Below are 18,776 nucleotides of genomic sequence, written 5' to 3' on the forward strand. Positions count from 1 at the left end.
TCCAATAAGTGTCTTCTCCTTTTTGAAAACAATTGCTGTCGTAACACAGTATTCTCAGTTGCAGCTGCAAATGTTATTCTTTATCGAAGCCTGTCTTATTCCTGTTGTTACAGAACCTCCCTGCAGTTGATGACGAGGGCTATAGTATTAAACCAGAAGAAATACAGAATTATATCCTTTTTTGTGACTCTTACTGATTTTGGGTTGGCTGCAGTTGTGTATGTACCGTCTCCTGCTGTGTGCAGGGGGCTATCTACCATTTCTCTGCTTAAAAAAAGCCATGTAAGAAGTAGGTAAAGTAGGCTTTGTCCACATCTGCAGTGTTTTGCTGCATGTATGTATTATTGTGCTGTGTGGTACTTTACTGCATCATTCTGTGCTGGGTATATGGACATGCCCAACTATGGTGGTATTGGTTAAAACCATTTGCTTAGCTGTACCTGTGGTTGCCATTCTTATTCTCTAAGTGTCTAGTTTCCTTATCTGCTGCCCACATACCAAAGAAAACCATTTCTACTCGTCAAGTGATTCTGATGAAGATGAAGATGGGCCAAAGAGATTCCACGTGGAGATCAAGCCTGTGCAGCCAAACAATGGGGCGCATAACACTATGGCCTCTCTGGATGAGCTGAAAGTGTCCATAGGGAACATTTCCCTTTCTCCAGCTGTGTCTGTAAGTTTTATCGATCTTTAACTGTACTTTACCAAAAAATCACACATTTCCCTTTGTGTTAAAGGGGCAATATACCTCCATGTTCAGGCTCATTTCAGTTAATACAGCTTGTGCTGAACATTAATCTACATTAATCTACATTATTTTAAACAATGAATCTTCATTATTTTAAACAATCCAGTTTCTGCCGCTGTGACAGACGGCATTCATCAGTTCCTCCTTCAATCCTAAAGTCCTCCATGTGCAGTATGAGCCAATGGGAAGCAAGTATGCTTGTCACTGGATGAGTATTCTTAGTTCCGAATGAATGTATATATTGGAAACGTACGTTAACTTAACTAACTTAACTTACTTGACTATACATCCCCTTTAAATAACTAACCAGATTTCCAGTTCACAGTTAAACATCCTGCATAATAGACTTCTGTTTAGCTGTAATCCAAAAACAGTCACAGTAAAGTAGTGAATGAAGGGAGGTTGTTCATACAGAGCTTAGTAAGTCAGTTTAAATTTTTTGCTTTTTACCGTGTAAGTAGAAAAGTACATAAAAACAAAGCAATACTCCTCTGCTGCTTTATTATTTCAAAAATATCCATATTTTCTTAATTACATTTTCAATATTTATTTCATTTATTTTGCTCATGCTGAAGGAAAGATACAGTGGTGTGAAAAACTATTTGCCCCCTTCCTGATTTCTTATTCTTTTGCATGTTTGTCACACAAAATGTTTCTGCTCATCAAAAACCGTTAACTATTAGTCAAAGATAACATAATTGAACACATAATGCAGTTTTTAAATGAAGGTTTACGTTATTAAGAGAAAAAAAAACTCCAAATCTACATGGCCCTGCGTGAAAAAGTGATTGCCCCCCTTGTTAAAAAATAACTTAACTGTGGTTTATCACACCTGAGTTCAATTTCTGTAGTCACCCCCAGGCCTGATTACTGCCACACCTGTTTCAATCAAGAAATCACTTAAATAGGAGCTACCTGACACAGAGAAGTAGACCAAAAGCTAGACAGCCAAAGAAATTCAGGAACAAATGAGAACAAAAGTAATTGAGATCTATCAGTCTGGTAAAGGTTATAAAGCCATTTCTAAAGCTTTGGGACTCCAGCAAACCACAGTGAGAGCCATTATCCACAAATGGCAAAAACTTGGAACAGTGGTGAACCTTCCCAGGAGTGGCCAGCCGACCAAAATTACCCCAAGAGCGCAGAGACAACTCATCCGAGAGGCCACAAAAGACCCCAGGACAACATCTAAAGAACTGCAGGCCTCACTTGCCTCAATTAAAGGGAAACGAAAGGTAAAGTCACTTGGGGGTGCCAAAATGTTAGGCACCCCCAAGTGACTTTAACTGCTTACCTTGTACCCCTGGCTGGTGCCCCTGTTGGGAGAAAACAGCACCAGCCCGGGGCACCTGGAGCGGATCGTTTCCGTGTTCTGGCTTCCTTTTCCGGAATGCCAGCGGTGAAAAGCCGACTTTAATGTTTAAGTTCGGCTTTTCACTCTACTGCGCATGCGCGCGCAGCGAAACAGAAGGAAGGAAGCGCCGGCAGCTACCCCGGGCTGGTGCTGTTCCCTCCTCACAGGGGCACCAGCCCAGGGTAAAAGGCAGGTGGTCAAAGTCACTTGGGGGTGCCTAACATTTTGGCACCCCCAAGTGACTTTGGCTTTCTTTTTCCTTTAAGGTCAGTGTTCACGACTCCACCATAAGAAAGAGACTGGGCAAAAACGGCCTGCATGGCAGATTTCCAAGGCGCAAACCACTGTTAAGCAAAAAGAACATTATGGCTCGTCTCAATTTTGCTAAAAAACATCTCAATGATTGCCAAGACTTTTGGGAAAATACCTTGTGGACCGACGAGACAAAAGTTGAACTTTTTGGAAGGTGCGTGTCCCGTTACATCTGGCGTAAAAGTAACACAGCATTTCAGAAAAAGAACATCATACCAACAGTAAAATATGGTGGTGGTAGTGTGATGGTCTGGGGTTGTTTTGCTGCTTCAGGACCTGGAAGGCTTGCTGTGATAGATGGAACCATGAATTCTAATGTCTACCAAAAAATCCTGAAGGAGAATGTCCGGCCATCTGTTCGTCAACTCAAGCTGAAGCGATCTTGGGTGCTGCAGCAGGACAATGACCCAAAACACACCAGCAAATCCACCTCTGAATGGCTGAAGAAAAACAAAATGAAGACTTTGGAGTGGCCTAGTCAAAGTCCTGACCTGAATCCTATTGAGATGTTGTGGCAGGACCTTAAAAAGGTGGTTCATGCTAGAAAACCCTCAAATAAAGCTGAATTACAACAATTCTGCAAAGATGAGTGGGCCAAAATTCCTCCAGAGCGCTGTAAAAGACTTTGCAAGTTATCGCAAACGCTTGATTGCAGTTATTGCTGCTAAGGGTGGCCCAACCAGTTATTAGGTTCAGGGGGCAATTACTTTTTCACACAGGGCCATGTAGGTTTGGATTTTTTTTCTCCCTAAATAATAAAAACCCTCATTTAAAAACTGCATTTTGTGTTTACTTGTGTTATCTTTGACTAATAGTTAAATGTGTTTGATGATCAGAAAGATTTTGTGTGACAAACATGCAAAAGAATAAGAAATCAGGAAGGGGGCAAATAGTTTTTCACACCACTGTATATAATATATATATATTTTATTAGTAGCTGGCACAACATATAAAAAGACAAGATAACTATTATTCTGGGTACAAATAATGTATTAATCTGGGTAAATGTGTTTTTATACAATGTGCTACCTTTATAGTAAAGGAACTTCATGCATTAGTTTTGTATTCTTGAATGTGTGATTTGCTCAGACTGTCCTTATTTAACATGACAATGCTCGACTCCTAACGCTCCTCTTGTCTTTTTTTTTTTTTTTGTGTGTTGCCAACAGAGACAAAGTCCGGTGAGTACAGTAAATGATTTACAGTACAGTAAATGCTCATTGAATTATTAATAGCCAAGGCAGGGAGGGTGTTTGTGCAGATTTGCGTGTTTATAACACAGCAGTAACCCGCGACAGGGGTTCAGTTATCACTGGTTAATTCGGCCACCCAGAGCTCAAATTGCCATAAGGCTCAGCTGCTTTTTCCATCCAATTTAAGGTGAAAAACAATCCCAAAAAGCAATGTCCGTAAAACAAAAATCCCAGAATGCATAAATATTTTAGGAAATTTAAGCAGCAGGGAAGAAGCTCTGCCTATGTCAGGTTATTCAAATACATATCACAGTTCCTCATTTAGGGTTTCATTGTGTTCTGCCTGTCTTTGCTATAAAGCACAAGGGTTCACTTTTTAATAATAATAATAATAATAATGTACATACAAATATTTTTGCACTAATTTGCCCTTGTCTAAGCTTAGAGTGCACTATTTTGTAAATATATCCCTGTCCCCTCAGTGGGTAGCAAAGCTGTTAGGGAGCCCCCATATGCATAAAAGCTCAGTAACTAGGTTTGCCACCTTTGGAAGTTTGGCTGTTGGATGTTCCGGTTGGAGAAATGTGTGGCAGAGCTAATTAAGATCGGGGGCGGGGCCAATGATGATTGGGGTGGGGCCGGTGATGATTGGGGCTGATGATAATCAGGGTGCTCGAAGCTATCATTGGTCAAAATGCGCCTCAGTAAGAGCAGAGTCCTATACAATTTCCAGACTTCTGAAATCCAGACAGGCAGTTTTGAACCAGGCTGGTCCAGTTCATCATCTTGTTTATTGTGACATAAATTATACTACATTTCTCTTTGCAGGCACAGATGAACAGGATCTCCTCGAGTAAGTCCTCTTTTCATTTCTGTTCTACATTCACCAGAAGCTGCCATCAGTAAACAGCTAAAGGACATACGTAGGATACTGTTATTGTTCTGTTTCTGTGCGGGAGCTGGGTGTGCTTGTAATTGCTTGGCCACATCTTTCACTGTAGAATTCAGCATTGGTAGCTAAATGCACAGCAGTATTGGGATCTTAAGCAACACAAGCTACCAGCTCTGTTTGTTGGTGTGTCGTATTAGAGTAACATAACCTTTTTTTTTTTTTTTGGCTGTTTGTTTAGGTGAAGATATGAATAGGACAAGGCTGGCAGGACAAGCAGAGTAAGTAAAGTCCTGCACTTAATCCCTTACATATTATCTGTTCATTATTATTCACTGAGTGATTATTATTCCATATTCTCTTGGGATCAGTTTCCAAAAAAAAAAAAGCTTAACTAAGAGTACCATCGTGCGGCCTACACAGGCAGTTCCACTCGTTGGAGTGCTCAGCCAGTGAGAAGACATTTACCTGATCTGGTTACCAACAAGCTGGGCCAAATCAGGACGATCTAATCATGGCCTTCTTTTTCTGTTGTCAAAGGCTTATATTCTGTTTAGTTACTTAAATAGCCATCCCATGCTTATTGTGGGCACAGACTATCTCTCTGTAGAGATGTGCAGAGTTAGTGCGAGTGAATAATATGAACAGTCCATCTCACTGTGTGTTTAGATATATTTTTGGTACTTGGTTGACAAACGTTCTGTACTGTCCTTTGGCAGGAAAGTCAGCAGTGATCTCCTGGCCTGGGATCCATTGTATGGTTCATCGCACGAGTCGTCTTCCATTTCCTCCTCAAGCTCCACAGGTGAAAAAACTATTTATTTAAATGAATGGGTATTTAAATTAACCTCCCTTTCAGCATTGCCGTATCTCAGGTTATTATACAGATGTAGTTGCGCTCAGCACACTGACTACTGTCACTTTGTATACAACAAGCCAAAAGTGTGACAATCCCTCTTGATTTCACTGTGTATCCTACTTTCTGCTGTCTTTCCCCTTTTCTGTAGCTGCAGTAAAGGAGCAGTTGGGGAGTTTTCCCTTTCCCCCCTCAGCTTCAGCCTTTCCATTTGATGACATCCCAGGTTGTGATTCTGGAAATACATCCCATATAGACTTTGGCACCAGCCTTTTTGATAACCTTGGCCCAGTAAATGCACGTATAGAGACCGCACAACCCTCCTCTTCACAGCCTCACAAGCATTGGACCTCTTTATATGGGATTTCCAAGCAGAATACAGGGAACCACAGGAAACTCCAGAGATTCCATAGCCTTTTTGACAAAGCTGACAATGTGCCCTATATTGTATCGGAAAGAGCTCAGATGGCCTGTGCTATGGCAGCTGTTGGTGACTTGGCTAATATTAGCTGTTGGTCTGATAATGTGTTCACTGAAGAAAGTTCTAGTTGTTTGGAGAAGTCTTCAGTATCTTCATCTTCCAGCTGTAGCCCATTCTCTCCTGTCCCTAAGCACACTGGTATGTGGAATTGCACGGACTGTGCCAGTTATGGTGCATTAGGAACGGCTGCAGTGTGTCCTGTTTGATGGCCAACAAATGCATCCCCGCACCTTGTGCTACTTTGTCCTGTTATTCACATCATCTTATGGGCTTCTTTTCTTTGGCATTTATTTTTTGCTAAACAGACTAATATTGGAAGGGTAGAAATGCTACATATTACGTATCGGGCTTCTTTTCTAGCCCTACTACAGCAGTATAGATCCCCAGTAGCTAGCACAAGAATTTTCTAGTAGGTGGAGGGTTTGACTAGGTCTGAAGATGCCCCAGTAGCTCCCACCTTCTTTTCTGCTGATTTGCATGTATGTATATAGTCACAATACAAGGCTAATTAGTACAAGTATGGGATCAGTTATTTGGAAACCCGTTCTTCAGAAAGCTCCACACTATTGAAAGACCATATGATTCATTTTAATTGAATAATTACAAATATTTTTTTTAACCTGTGGTTTAGATTTGCATTACATGGCTGCCCAGAAACCAGGGAATTCTGCATCAGAACATAATATAATAATCAGCCATGTATTATCAGCTTATATGACAGCCCAAGCTCATAACCTGCTTGCTGATTTCCAAGAACCCCTAAGCTTAGTTTTTCCGACAGCAGTTCAGAGCCGACTGAGCTAGTCACTTACACTCAAAAGATGGCCTAACAAGATCCAAGATAGTGAGCTGCTGTGGGCATTTTTATTAGTATGGATCATTGCTGTATTGCTGCCTTTATTATTATTATTATAGGGTAGTTTGAGTGTGCATTTACAGACTAAAATTCCTGATCATTTCTAGAATGTTTCTAATTTTGAGAACAAAAAATGTTTGTGGGAATGTTGCATGTGTGCCTGTGAGTCGCAAGAGAGTAAATCAATTCTTGCAAATATGTCTGATGATCGTGTTGCACTAACCCTGGGAAGCCCAATGTGCAGGAATCCCAAGCCAGCTAATGCTTGTGATTGCCCCGTGCTAATCATGTACTCACAGAACAAATGTAGCCTTGTGGGGCTTCCATTCCCTTGAGCTGTCTTTGTCCCTTTTTCTGTACATTATGATGATATCACCTGGGAATAAAGCTCGTGACCTAGTGATCATAGGCAAAGATTTAAAGGCACCAACTAAATTCTATACAAATAAAATCATAAGTGAAAATCCTTTTGTTGGAAGCCTATCACCACCAAAAAATGTCACCCTGCTCCACTGCTAGTGACAGTGCTGTTCTGAAGATATAGAAAAACCTGTCAGCCAGGCGGGCTTGAGCCAGCGCAATAATTTACTAGTAGGTAGTGGGTCTGACTCTACTCACAGCCAACCCTGAGAGCACACTGGTACTGGCGCCTTCTGCCTTGTCCACCCTGGTCCCCAACATCATGGTGGGGTGGGTTGGGTCCAGGAAGGTTAGGGATGGACTCAAGTGTTGCTGTTGACCCAAGAATCACTAGAAGAAATTTAGACCTTCAAAGCCCAGAATCCCTGTGACAGAGACATCAGGAGCTTTGCCTGTTGTCCATCACTTTTAACATAATACTCTTTCCCATCTTTCCCTTCTGAAGGAAGCAAATCCTATTACTTGATGAAGCATTTGTTCTGTTGTCAATCCCCTTTGACAAAGCATTATCCTCTAAACAGCATGATAACCTTGATACATTATAATAATAAATGTAAAATAAAAATACATATATTTCTTTAACAGTGTCCCCTCCTGCCCGGCCGACTACACCTCTTTCAGTTGGCAGCATTGTCCCACCACCCAGACCTGTTTCACGTCCAAAGCTTACTGCGGCCAAACTCTGTGGAATAAATGAAGTAGTAAGTACAATGACAACTAACAATGTATTATAGGTACAGGTATTTAGGGCCCAAAGTGGCCACTATCTCACAGGAAGCTAAACAGGGCAAATGGGGAATGGAAACTACTCTGTTTAGTTCTTGCAAAGTAGATAATTGAATTATTAGTACAGAGATGGAGACCCCTGCATACTGAACTGCTGCTTATCTGTTAGCCAAAACAGTCACAACAGAGTAGTGAAGGACAGGGGTTTGTTTATATAGAGCTCATTATCGCTATTTAAACTAACAACTTATTTTTGGAGTGGTAGTAAGCAAAATAGCTCCTTTAGGGTAATGTCCCAGTTGCCTGCACCAATGCATAGGCCTTTCCACCGGCAAATCCCTATATTGTCAGTGGAAAGGCTTTTCAGAGAGATTAGGCTAATGTCCCACATGAAGATTAGTCACCCCCGATAAATCTCTTGTACTGCGGGTGTCAAATTTGCCCATGGGACATGCTTCTTATTCACTGTAATACATGCTTGGGGAACAGGACTTTAAGGGTCCGTTTGCCTTTAAATCAACTTTTATTATACTGCAGATTCTGAGACAATTTGCATTTGGTCTTCATGTTTTAGCAACTCTCTGGTGGCTACAGATCAGTTTACGCTAGCAGTGGTTTGAGAGACTGTAGAAAAATAAGAATTGACCCCAACCCACCTACCTACCCACCCACCCACCCACCCATTTGAAAGATGGAGAGTCAGAAGAGAAAAGCATATCATTAAAGAACTATAAAAATATCAGTTTGCTAAGAATATGACTTGCTAAAACATACCAAGGGATAATGGTGAACTACCCCTGTAAGCAGTCTGGGGGCCAACAAAAACTCTCAAAGATTGTGACATCTAGACCATGGGCCTCCAGTTGATCAGCTCTGCTCAAGGGCATAGGGAAAAGTAAAATCTGAATTAGTAACAGATTTAGAGAAACAAAAGAGAGACCCACTAGACAAAGATTTAAAGAATGCTAGTTTTTTTTACTAGATGTGCAAAGGGACTTAATTATCCTTTGGGCCATTACTTTATACGTTTCATTTGTACATTCAGATGTGTTCTTTGTTTTGTTTTAAGCCACGGCCATTCAGCCCTCCATTGACGTCGAACACCAGTCCTCCTCCCTCAGCCTCCTTGCCTCGCGCTGAGAGCTCCTCCTCAATATCATCTTCCGCTTCTATAAGTGCAGCAAATACTCCCACCTTTGGTAAGTTGTCATCACTGCAGATGTCATATATAGTCACTTTTTGGCTTATTTGTGTATATTTCATGCTACTCGTGACTGTCTCTGCTTCCTCTTGGCCAATAAACAGCAGTCTGACCTTGCTTTATGGCAGAAAATGTAGATACATACTTATAATAAGATGCTTAATCTCTTACCCTTTGTCTGAAAGGATCATTAAATAAGTGTAAACCTACCCAACTGACAAACTGACCTAAACCTGTACCGAACAGCCATCTTATTTAGCTTTAGATTTTAGCTTTAATGATGATCATGAGTCCATGCTAATCTGTAGCACATGTGTGTCAATAGTGCTAGAACATTCATGTTCCTTTTAGGAAACATTACTATAGTTCATTCCTTGGTGTTTCTCCATGTAAATGTTTTCATTCTCTGTAAAGGTGCTGGGTATTTGAAAAGTGTCAGGGTGAGACCAATCCAATGTTTTGTGTCCCACAGCTTTCTAATGATGTGCTTACGTTGCAGGCGGCTGGAAGTAAATGAGGCATGTCTGTTTGTTAGTTACTCACACATGGACTGTGGTTTATGCTATTGCGGGGGGCCATTTGTCTCGTAAAGCCATCCAGATGCCACAATTAGCATGTCTGTAGCCTTGGAAAGGGTAACACAGGTTATCTTGTAAAGGAACCAGCTGCCTACCCATCCATTATGCCTCTTAATTATAATTGTAGATATATATACATTTATGTAACCATTTCCCATGGAACATATCTTTATTTGGTAAATAGATTGGACAAACTGACAAATAGCATGTTTATATTCCCATGCATCCCAATTAACCTAATTACCCTTGTGTTCTAGGCATATCCCGAGGCCCCAGCCCAGTCACCCTTGGGAACCAAGACACATTGCCAGTTGCTGTTGCTCTTTCAGAGTCAGTGAATGCCTACTTCCGAGGAGCAGATCCCACAAAGTAAGTGTTCTCCTTGCAGATCTGTGTTTCACCAGAGGCTATTGCAGTGGATATTTAGGGTATGAACACTACTAGCCTCTGTTTAGAATTGCTGATAATATTATTGAAAGTTATGTGGTGCAGTTTCCCTTAGTATCATATTACAAGCATGTGAACACTTGATGATGGCAATGTCTGTTGTATGGGTTACCAGAAAGAGAACATTAATGTATTCAGGAGGCCTAGTAAATCCTCTCCCCAACATATATGCCTCCTAGGAGATTCTCCAGTTCATCCAAATGTCTTGGCCAGAAATTAAAGGCACTACATGAGGGCCACACTATTATCCTATTCACACTTTAATTTGCTGTGTGAAATCTAAATACAACTTAAATTGGCCGTACAGATCGGCGGACAAGGACCAAATCAATACACCGATACTCTCCTTATCCTGACAGGATTTTTAAACCTGCCTACTGTAGGTTGGGCTGGCCCATCTAAAGGGCTCTATACACAGGCTGATAAGTTGCCTACTCAGACCAGCAGCAACTTTTGTCTCTTATCAGAGATGCTTCCCATATACCGGATAATTGGTGGTGGCTATAAGGAAAGGTTTACAGAATGGCAGCTGCTGTACATACATTTGCTATTTGTCTGACTGGTAAAATGGTTATTAGGCTTCTATATATGTAGGGATCTAGGAAACGCAGTCTGAGAACAAAATGGTTTGTGGATCTGCTACCAAAGGCTTAGTTTAGCAAGTAGAAATGTGAATATGTATTAATGTAACATTGTTGGTATATTTTGCAGATGCATTGTAAAGATAACTGGGGAAATGACAGTTTCTTTTCCAAGTGGGATAATTAAGGTTTTCACAAGCAACCCATCTCCAGCTGTTCTGTGCTTCAGGCTGAAAAACACCAGCAGACTTGAGCAGATCCTACCAAATAATCAGCTTTTATACAGGTACTCCAGGCGACATCTGAGTTGTGGCTACTTTGTAGCTACACAAGTGACTTTAGCTATGACTAAAAGTAACTAATTCCATTATATCATTACTAGAAACACTTATATGCTTTAACTCTCCCAAACCCAGGCTATAGGCAGGTATAGAAACTCCCTACTGCCATTTCTTGTTTTCCCTTAGCATTTGTCTAATACTAATGGGTGAATTAGTATTTCTCTCATATGAGGGAGTTACAGATTAACCTTGCAGTTTCAGCTTTGAATAAGATGCCATTGTACTCTTCTAAGTAGTCACAACCTTTTTTTTTTTAATTAAAGCTCACACTCTTCCTTCAGGCTAAACCCCCAACTTTGTCTTTGTTTACGGTAAAGCTCTGCAGCAAAGCTATACCATTGTACTGAACAATTTGTAAGAGGAACATGTAAAGGGGACCTGTCACCCAGACATAAATGCTGTATAATAACAGTTCTTTGCAAAATAAACAAATCATTTCTTAATAAAAATAATTTCTTTATCAAAACATTCATACCTGTTATGAATATATTTGAAAATCTGAGCTGTCAATCAAATATTGCTGGGCCCCGCCTTTATGCAGTGCAGACAATTGCTTTTGCTTTCCATTCTGCACTTCCTAGTTGTCACTGCACCCCTCTTTTCCCCCTTCCTTCCCTACTCTGTTTAATTGTGTAGCCAGTGCATAGGCATTGGTGCCACTTTTGGCACATACACATGATTTGGTGATGATACAAAGCTTACCTTAATAACAATGCCCACATAATGGCACCCACCTGCTTGCTGTAATTGTGATTTCCAAGAAACAAAATATAAATTATTTATATAGTGTAGGTAAATTTATTTCGCTCCACTTACATGATAAACCTTTTGGAATTATTTTATAACTAGAGGGAGATTTGTTAAACAAGTATATAGGCAATGTGTACCTTGCTACTTGGATCTACATCTTGATCCAGACCCGAATCTCTGTTGCACAGTTCTCTATCAGATCTAATCTTTGATTTGGTATAAAAATGTTCCAAACTATCAGCACAGTAGATTCCCTTGGCTAAGGTTTAGTTTGATTGGAGTGGCCTGTGTAACTGACCTACTAAATCCGCTTTAGCGATCCATCTCAGAGCGACAACAACTGCAAGGATTTCTGGATGAACATGCAAGCTGTCACTGCCTACCTCAAGAAATCTTCTGAACAGAACCCGTCGGCTTCCTACTATAATGTAGATATATTAAAGTACCAGGTAAGGGCTAAACATGAATTCACAGCTTTCTCAGCTCACTGTTTGTTTGTGCCCTTGCTTGTGTAATAGGCTGCCGTATCCACATTCACTCTCACTCTCAAGGTGCCCGTGTCTGAAGGTCCTCACCACCTGATCCAGTCATTTGGGCCTATTATAGAAAGCAAATAAATGCACAGTTTGCCTTAGAAACAACTTGTATTGTGATTAGTAATCTTGACAGGCATTAAAGGAGAAGGAAAGGTAAAAACTAAGTAAGCTTTATCAGAAAGGTCTATGTAAATACAGCCATAAGCACTCACAGAAGAGTTCTCTGTCAAAAGAAACACATTATGTTTTGTCTCCATTTTTGTAAACATGTTGTTAGGGTATCTGACTTCCTCTCTCAGAAACATCCTTAATTCCTGAGGCCAAAGACTGTGCACCTCTCACCCCTCTCCTGCTCCCCCCCCCCCCATAAGAATGCTAAGCACTCCCTCCCCCCACCCTTAGGAATGTGTGATTTCAGCTCTAAGAGCTAGTGCTGGAGCAGGAAGTTATTTAAAGGAACAGTAACACCAAAAAGTGTTCAAAAGTAATTGAAATATAACGTACTGTTGCCCTGCACTAGTAAAACTGAGGTATTTGCTTCAGGAACACTACTATAGTTTATATAAATAAGTTGCTGTGTAACCATGGAGGCAGCCATTCAAGCTGGAAAAAAAGAAAAAAAGGCACAGGCACAAAGCAGATAACAGATAAGACACCATTGTATTCTACAGGGTTTATCTGTTAGCTGCTATATAACCTGTGCCTTTTCTTCTTTTGAATGGCTGCCCCCATGGCTACACAGCAGGGTTTATATAAACTCTAGTAATGTTTCTGAAGCAAACAAACAACTTTTACCAGTGCAGGGCAGCAGTACATTATAGTTTAATTTCTTTAAAATATATAGATTTTTTGGTGTTACTGTTCCTTTAAAATGGCAGCTGCTGTCTTAGGGCTCTGGCTCTGTTCGTGGGCGACTAATCTCCCCGAAATGCCATTGCACCGGTGAAAATGTAAATCGCCGGTGGGATGGCATACGCGGCAGCGTGATTTCAGTGAAATCGAGGAAGTTTCCTCTAAAGGCAACTTCCGCGATGTTTTAGGGCTCTGGCACACGGGGAAGATTAGTCGCCCGCGATTAACTCCCTGTTCGCGGGCGACTAATCTCCCCGAGTTGCCTAGCCCTGCCATCCCACCGGCGAACATGTAAGTCGCCGGCGGGATGGCAGACGCGGCGGGGCGATTTCCGGAAATCACCGAAAAAGACTCGCGAGGGAGATTAGTCGCCCGCGAACAGGGAGTTTTATCGCGGGCGACTAATCTCCCCCGTGTGCCAGAGCCCTTAGGGATGCATCGGATCTAGGGTTCAGCCAAGATTGTGCATTTTTCAGCAGTATTCGGCCGAATCCATGTATGCGGCCGATCTGAATCCTTAAAATCACGCAACTTTTCTTCATTTTTTTTTCAAAGAATTTGAATGTTTGGCCGAATCCCCAAATACTGGATTTGGTGCATCCCTAGGTTTCTTTCTGAATAATAACATAAGCTTAAAGGCACTCAAACTCAACAGTAGAAAGCACTCACAGCTACAGCATCAATCAGCTTAAAGGCACTTGTATTATGAATGTAATAAATGCCTGAATGATATAAAATCATAAAAGGACAATGAGAAAGACCAGTAGAGGGAAGCAACAGCTCTAGCTCAGTAGGGAGTCTGAACAGGCAACACATGCATTAGGTTTGTGGAGAGGACAGAAAAGCTTTAGCTTTTAGCTTCCAGCTACAAGGGAAAGAATATCAGAGTATGTATTGTGAGCAGATGAGTTAGGGCTCTGGTACACGGGGAGATTAGTCGCCCGCGGCAAAACTCCCTGCTCGCGGGCGACTAATCTCCCCGAGTTGCCTTCCCTCTGCCATCCCACCGGCGAACATGTAAGTCGCCGGCGGGATGGCAGACGCGGCGGCGCAAATCGCCAAAAAAGACTCGCGAGTCTTTTTCGGCGATTTCCCAAAATCGCCTCGCCGCGTCTGCCATCCCGCCGGCGACTTACATGTTCGCCGGTGGGATGGCAGAGGGAAGGCAACTCGGGGAGATTAGTCGCCCGCGAGCAGGGAGTTTTGCCGCGGGCGACTAATCTCCCCGTGTACCAGAGCCCTAAAGGAACAGGTCACAAATATTGAATGGGGTGGAAGGAAAACCAAAGTGGCAATATAGAGAGTGATAAGTAGAAGGATAAAAGGAGAGGGCAGACAGTAGGCGTGGGTCCACTTTAACCATCTGAGAAATTCTGACCCTGCCGATTGACAGTTGCATTATTAAATATTGAAGAAATTTGCCTGAGAGCACAGGCAACACATCATGGAGATAGGCAATCTTTAAATGCTTTCTAGGCAGAGAGCTTTCTAAATTTCTTTCTGCTTTGACTGTGCAATGTCCTAGCAAAAGGTTTTGTGTAAAAGCATTACTTTCTAATGGAAAAAAAACATCTGTATGCTTACAGATCAATTAAAAACAAAGGTGCCATTTTACTGAATTGATGTTCTGTACTGCATGTTAATTAGGGTGACTTGCCTGACAGTGAGAGGGTTTCCTTGATTTTTTATCAAATGCTAATGTTTAACATATATCAACTCTTAGGTTTTATCAAATGGAATCCAGTCCACTCCTTTGAACCTTGCCACCTATTGGAAATGTACCTCGAGCACTACCGATGTCAGGTTAGACTACAAGTACAACCCAGAATCCATGGCTATGCCCAGCATCTTGTCTAATGTGCAGGTGTTGGTTCCGGTTGATGGCGGAGTAACAAGCATGCAGTCACTGCCTTCTGCCATATGGTGAGAGACACATTCATCTCTTCTAAAATCTTAGGTTCCCAGAATAAAGGGCTGGCCTTTGGCTACCTGAGGAAAGGTCCGAGGTTAATGCTTATTTACTGTCCTAAATATACATAGAGCTCTGTATAACCTTGTTATGAGAGAATGGGGGCCTGATCTAATTGTGATCCACAAAACAGGGCTTAAACTCCGCTGCCTGATTCTAAAAATGAAACTTCTGGTTGTTGATGGGATGCTGTGAGTTGTAGCTGCAGCTTTAGCAACATCTTGAGGGCCACAGGTTACTGTGACAACTCTATGTACATACATTTATTATATTGGACTGTGAAGCATGCAAAAATGCATTCTTCAGCATCTTCTATAGGAAAAGAACAGGGCCAGGACTAGGGGTAGGCAGACGTGCCTTAGGTGCAACACTGGTAGCCCTAGAGGCAGCCGACCGAAGGAGCAGTGGCCACAAGCGGCAGTTTTATAACAGTGCAGTGATGTCAGACCCCTCTCCCTCACCTTGTCACCCCTCCCCGATTGCTGAGCGCTGTTGAGGCGTCACCTTGGGTGCCCTTTGTACACTCTGCCTGGCCCTGGAAGAGAGATTCCCCATACATCTTTATAGGAAGTGCGGGCTATTGTGACCTGCTGTGCAAAGTGGGACCCACAGCTCTACAGGACCCTGATGGGCTGCTCCCACTGCTACAACCCATTTATATAAAAGGTTTTATAGGTCTTGACGCAAACATACAAGGTAGTACAGGTATAAGGGGAGTCTACTAAAAATCATTAAAACATTATTTAACCATAATAGGATTGTTCTACCTCCAATAAGGATGAATTATATATTTGTTGGGATCAAGTACAAGGCACTATGTTATTATTACAGAGAAAAAAGTATAAATATTTTTAAAAATTTAAATTATTTGATCAAAATGGAGGCTATGCCTGTAATTTGGAACTTTCTAAATAACAGATCCAATACCTGTACTATGTCTAATAAGCCCTTATATTGTGTGTTAGAACCCACTTATTCTTTAGATCGAGACATCAATGTTAAATACCATATTAATAAATTTGCTGTGTTCAGATGTTATGAAGGTTCATATGCTGCTCTTTGTTTTTATCTAGGAATGCAGAACAAATGAAGGCCTTATGGAAAGTCTCTGTAATTTCAGAAAAATCTGAAAATGGAGGCAAGTTCTGAAATATTTTTCTGGCTAAAATTAGCTTTAAAGCCTGTGCCTGATCATACAGAGTCTCCAGCAGGCAGTGTACTGGGAAACATGATTTATTAGAGTGCTCGGAAGATACACAAGCACCTTGATTGAACAACAGTACAGAAAATTACACAGCAAGGGGGTTGTTTAAACAGTTTTTGTTATATATTCAAGTGCCCCTTAGAGAAACACATAGAAAACAGAAGGGACCGTTTACAGTGGTTTAATTCAATGCCTGTGGATATAAAACATAGCTTGCTTATTCCTTTGTGAATATGTTCTGTATTTATCATTTTTGGTCATTGGCCATATACGCAGCATTCCAAGTAGCTATACTTTTAAGTAAATGCTTAAGCATTCGTGGATTTAATTCATTATTTGATTTTCTCTCTTATAGGAGCTGGATCTCTTAGGGCAAAATTTGACCTCTCTGATGGTCCTAGTAACCCGAGCACACTTGCAGTGCAGTTTGTTAGTGACGGATGCACGCTTTCTGGAGTTGATATCGAGCTGGTAGGGACGGGATATCGCCTGTCTTTAGTCAAAAAGAGGTTTGGCACAGGTAAGGGCACGTTCTTATGTTTTAAAAGGAAAATGTTTACAAAAAAAGAACGTTGATTTGTGCTGTGTACAGAGGAATGCCCAGGATAACATGCTACAGTGTGTGTTTATAGATAAGTGTCTGTACAGGGATGATAGGCAATTATATAAAACTTGCTATTTTGGCTAACTATGGTGCGCAGTGTTATGAGACCATGGTACTTATAATGTATGAGCCAGAGTATCAGGACACCTGCCTGTCCAACTTCTCATTCCCAAACCAAGGGTATTAATATTAAGTTAGTTTTCCCCTTTCTGCTATAACAGCCTCTACTATTCTGGAAAGGCTTTTGTCTAAATGTTGGTACAGTCCTGGGATTTGCCTCCATTTAGCCACAAAAGCTAGCTACTATTTTTTCCTAGCTGTTTATAGGCCCATTTTTACTCTAGATTGTTTCCAAGTTTTCCAAGCTGTGTTGAGAAAAGGGTTATGTTATGATTCCTCTGGTATGCTGTGGTGGGGCAAATGAAATGCCAGATGTTTGGGTGGTCATCCTATACCTGTTGGGAAAGTGATGGAGTGTGTGTGAAGTGTTCCTTGGATTTCCTTGTCTCAGCGGGCCCAGTTGGCGAGTTGCATTCTGTGGGAAATGTGGTAGAGAGAGCTTAGGTCCTGGAAGAAATAGGGAACATTTATGTAGTTCCGTGTAGTTTTGTTTAACACTCAAATGAAATAAGAACTTATTTTCAACTTTTCCTGGAACTGTTAGACTGAGACGAAGGCTAGAGTCCTATGTCTCCAGGTATTTTCAAGAATTTCAAGGGGACGAGGGGGTGGGGGAAAAGTCTTAGATAGGTGGTAGGGAGTTGATGAATGCTAGAGTTTTATAGTATCCAAGCTCTGGGGACAGGGGAGTAGGAGGTTAGTTAGGGAGTTGATGAATGCTAGAGTTTTATAGTATCCAAGCTCTGGGGGCAGGGGAGTAGGAGGTTAGGTGAGGGAGTTGACCTATCTGCAGAAAAGCTAATTGAAAAAGACTTTTGGGCTAGAGATGTGGAGAAACCTTTTAAAATGAGGTGATCATGGATGTCCACTGTTAGTTTCCTAGCTTTTCTGTAGGGTGAGAGTTGAGTTATCTTGAAAGTTGAGAAACTTTGCTAGGACAGGTGTATGTCATTGTTGTTCACTTGGTTGTAATTGCAGTGTGTTAGGGATCTTGTTAGATAATAGTTGAAGAAAATCTGGTACTTTGATTCTGGGATGCCAATAAAGCAATGATTGCTACAACGTCCCCTGTTTTCTAGATTGTCTATTTTCTCTGATTGGGTGGAGATTGTTCTATCATGTTCTGTACTGTGCTTTGGAGTTGGATAACTCTGTCTTCCATATTGCTGATCCAGGGGTGGGGTGGAGAAGCAGCAAGCTTGTCACTGTTTGCTGGACAGGTCAGACTCCTTAATTCCAGAAAGGGCTACTGCCAAGGAATCAAGTTTCTACTGTGTGGTCCCTGAATATAAAATGTGCTGGTGTTAGCTGTTGGCCAGAAGTGAATGGGCTGTGTGGGTCCTGGATAGGTGCGGCCTAGTAGTGTCTGTACAATGTTGATCTGTGGCTCAGTGGTTGAATTCCTCTTGTATTGCCCCGCCCTCCGGAAGTCCTCTGCTTAATTTATTTAATAACATATTCCACATCTGAAATTTAGTGTCTTAGTTACTCTCTAATAGTAGTAGTCTGTGCAGGCCATGGAACTTTGAGGTGACACTTCCCTCAAGTACCTCTACACACATTTCAGTGAGTCATGTGACCTCACTATGCACCAAAACTGATGACATCACTAAGCACTGTTTATAAGGATATCATTTACTGAAGTATCTATAGTTGAAAAGCACAGCAACATGAAAGTATGGCTCACTCTATAGTGGAATGCATTGGACTGCACTGTAGGAATGTTGTGTAAAAAGTAATTAAGCATTTTTTGTTTTG

General features: G+C 41.5%; 1 protein-coding gene across 1 annotated transcript in view; it reads left to right on the forward strand.

The window, feature by feature from the left end:
* Positions 1–18,776, forward strand: part of fcho2 (FCH and mu domain containing endocytic adaptor 2) — a 73,320-nt gene that overhangs the window by 50,646 nt on the left and 3,898 nt on the right. Inside the window, 14 exon segments of the mRNA NM_001142071.1 lie at positions 114–171; positions 495–673; positions 3,584–3,595; positions 4,436–4,460; positions 4,738–4,777; positions 5,216–5,301; positions 7,695–7,810; positions 8,905–9,034; positions 9,872–9,983; positions 10,773–10,928; positions 12,050–12,182; positions 14,845–15,044; positions 16,164–16,228; positions 16,650–16,814. Of these exon segments, the coding sequence (NP_001135543.1) occupies positions 114–171; positions 495–673; positions 3,584–3,595; positions 4,436–4,460; positions 4,738–4,777; positions 5,216–5,301; positions 7,695–7,810; positions 8,905–9,034; positions 9,872–9,983; positions 10,773–10,928; positions 12,050–12,182; positions 14,845–15,044; positions 16,164–16,228; positions 16,650–16,814 (1,477 nt within the window).

The sequence above is a fragment of the Xenopus tropicalis genome, chromosome 1 (assembly GCF_000004195.4).
Source record: "Xenopus tropicalis strain Nigerian chromosome 1, UCB_Xtro_10.0, whole genome shotgun sequence".
Classification (NCBI taxonomy): Eukaryota; Metazoa; Chordata; class Amphibia; order Anura; family Pipidae; genus Xenopus; species Xenopus tropicalis.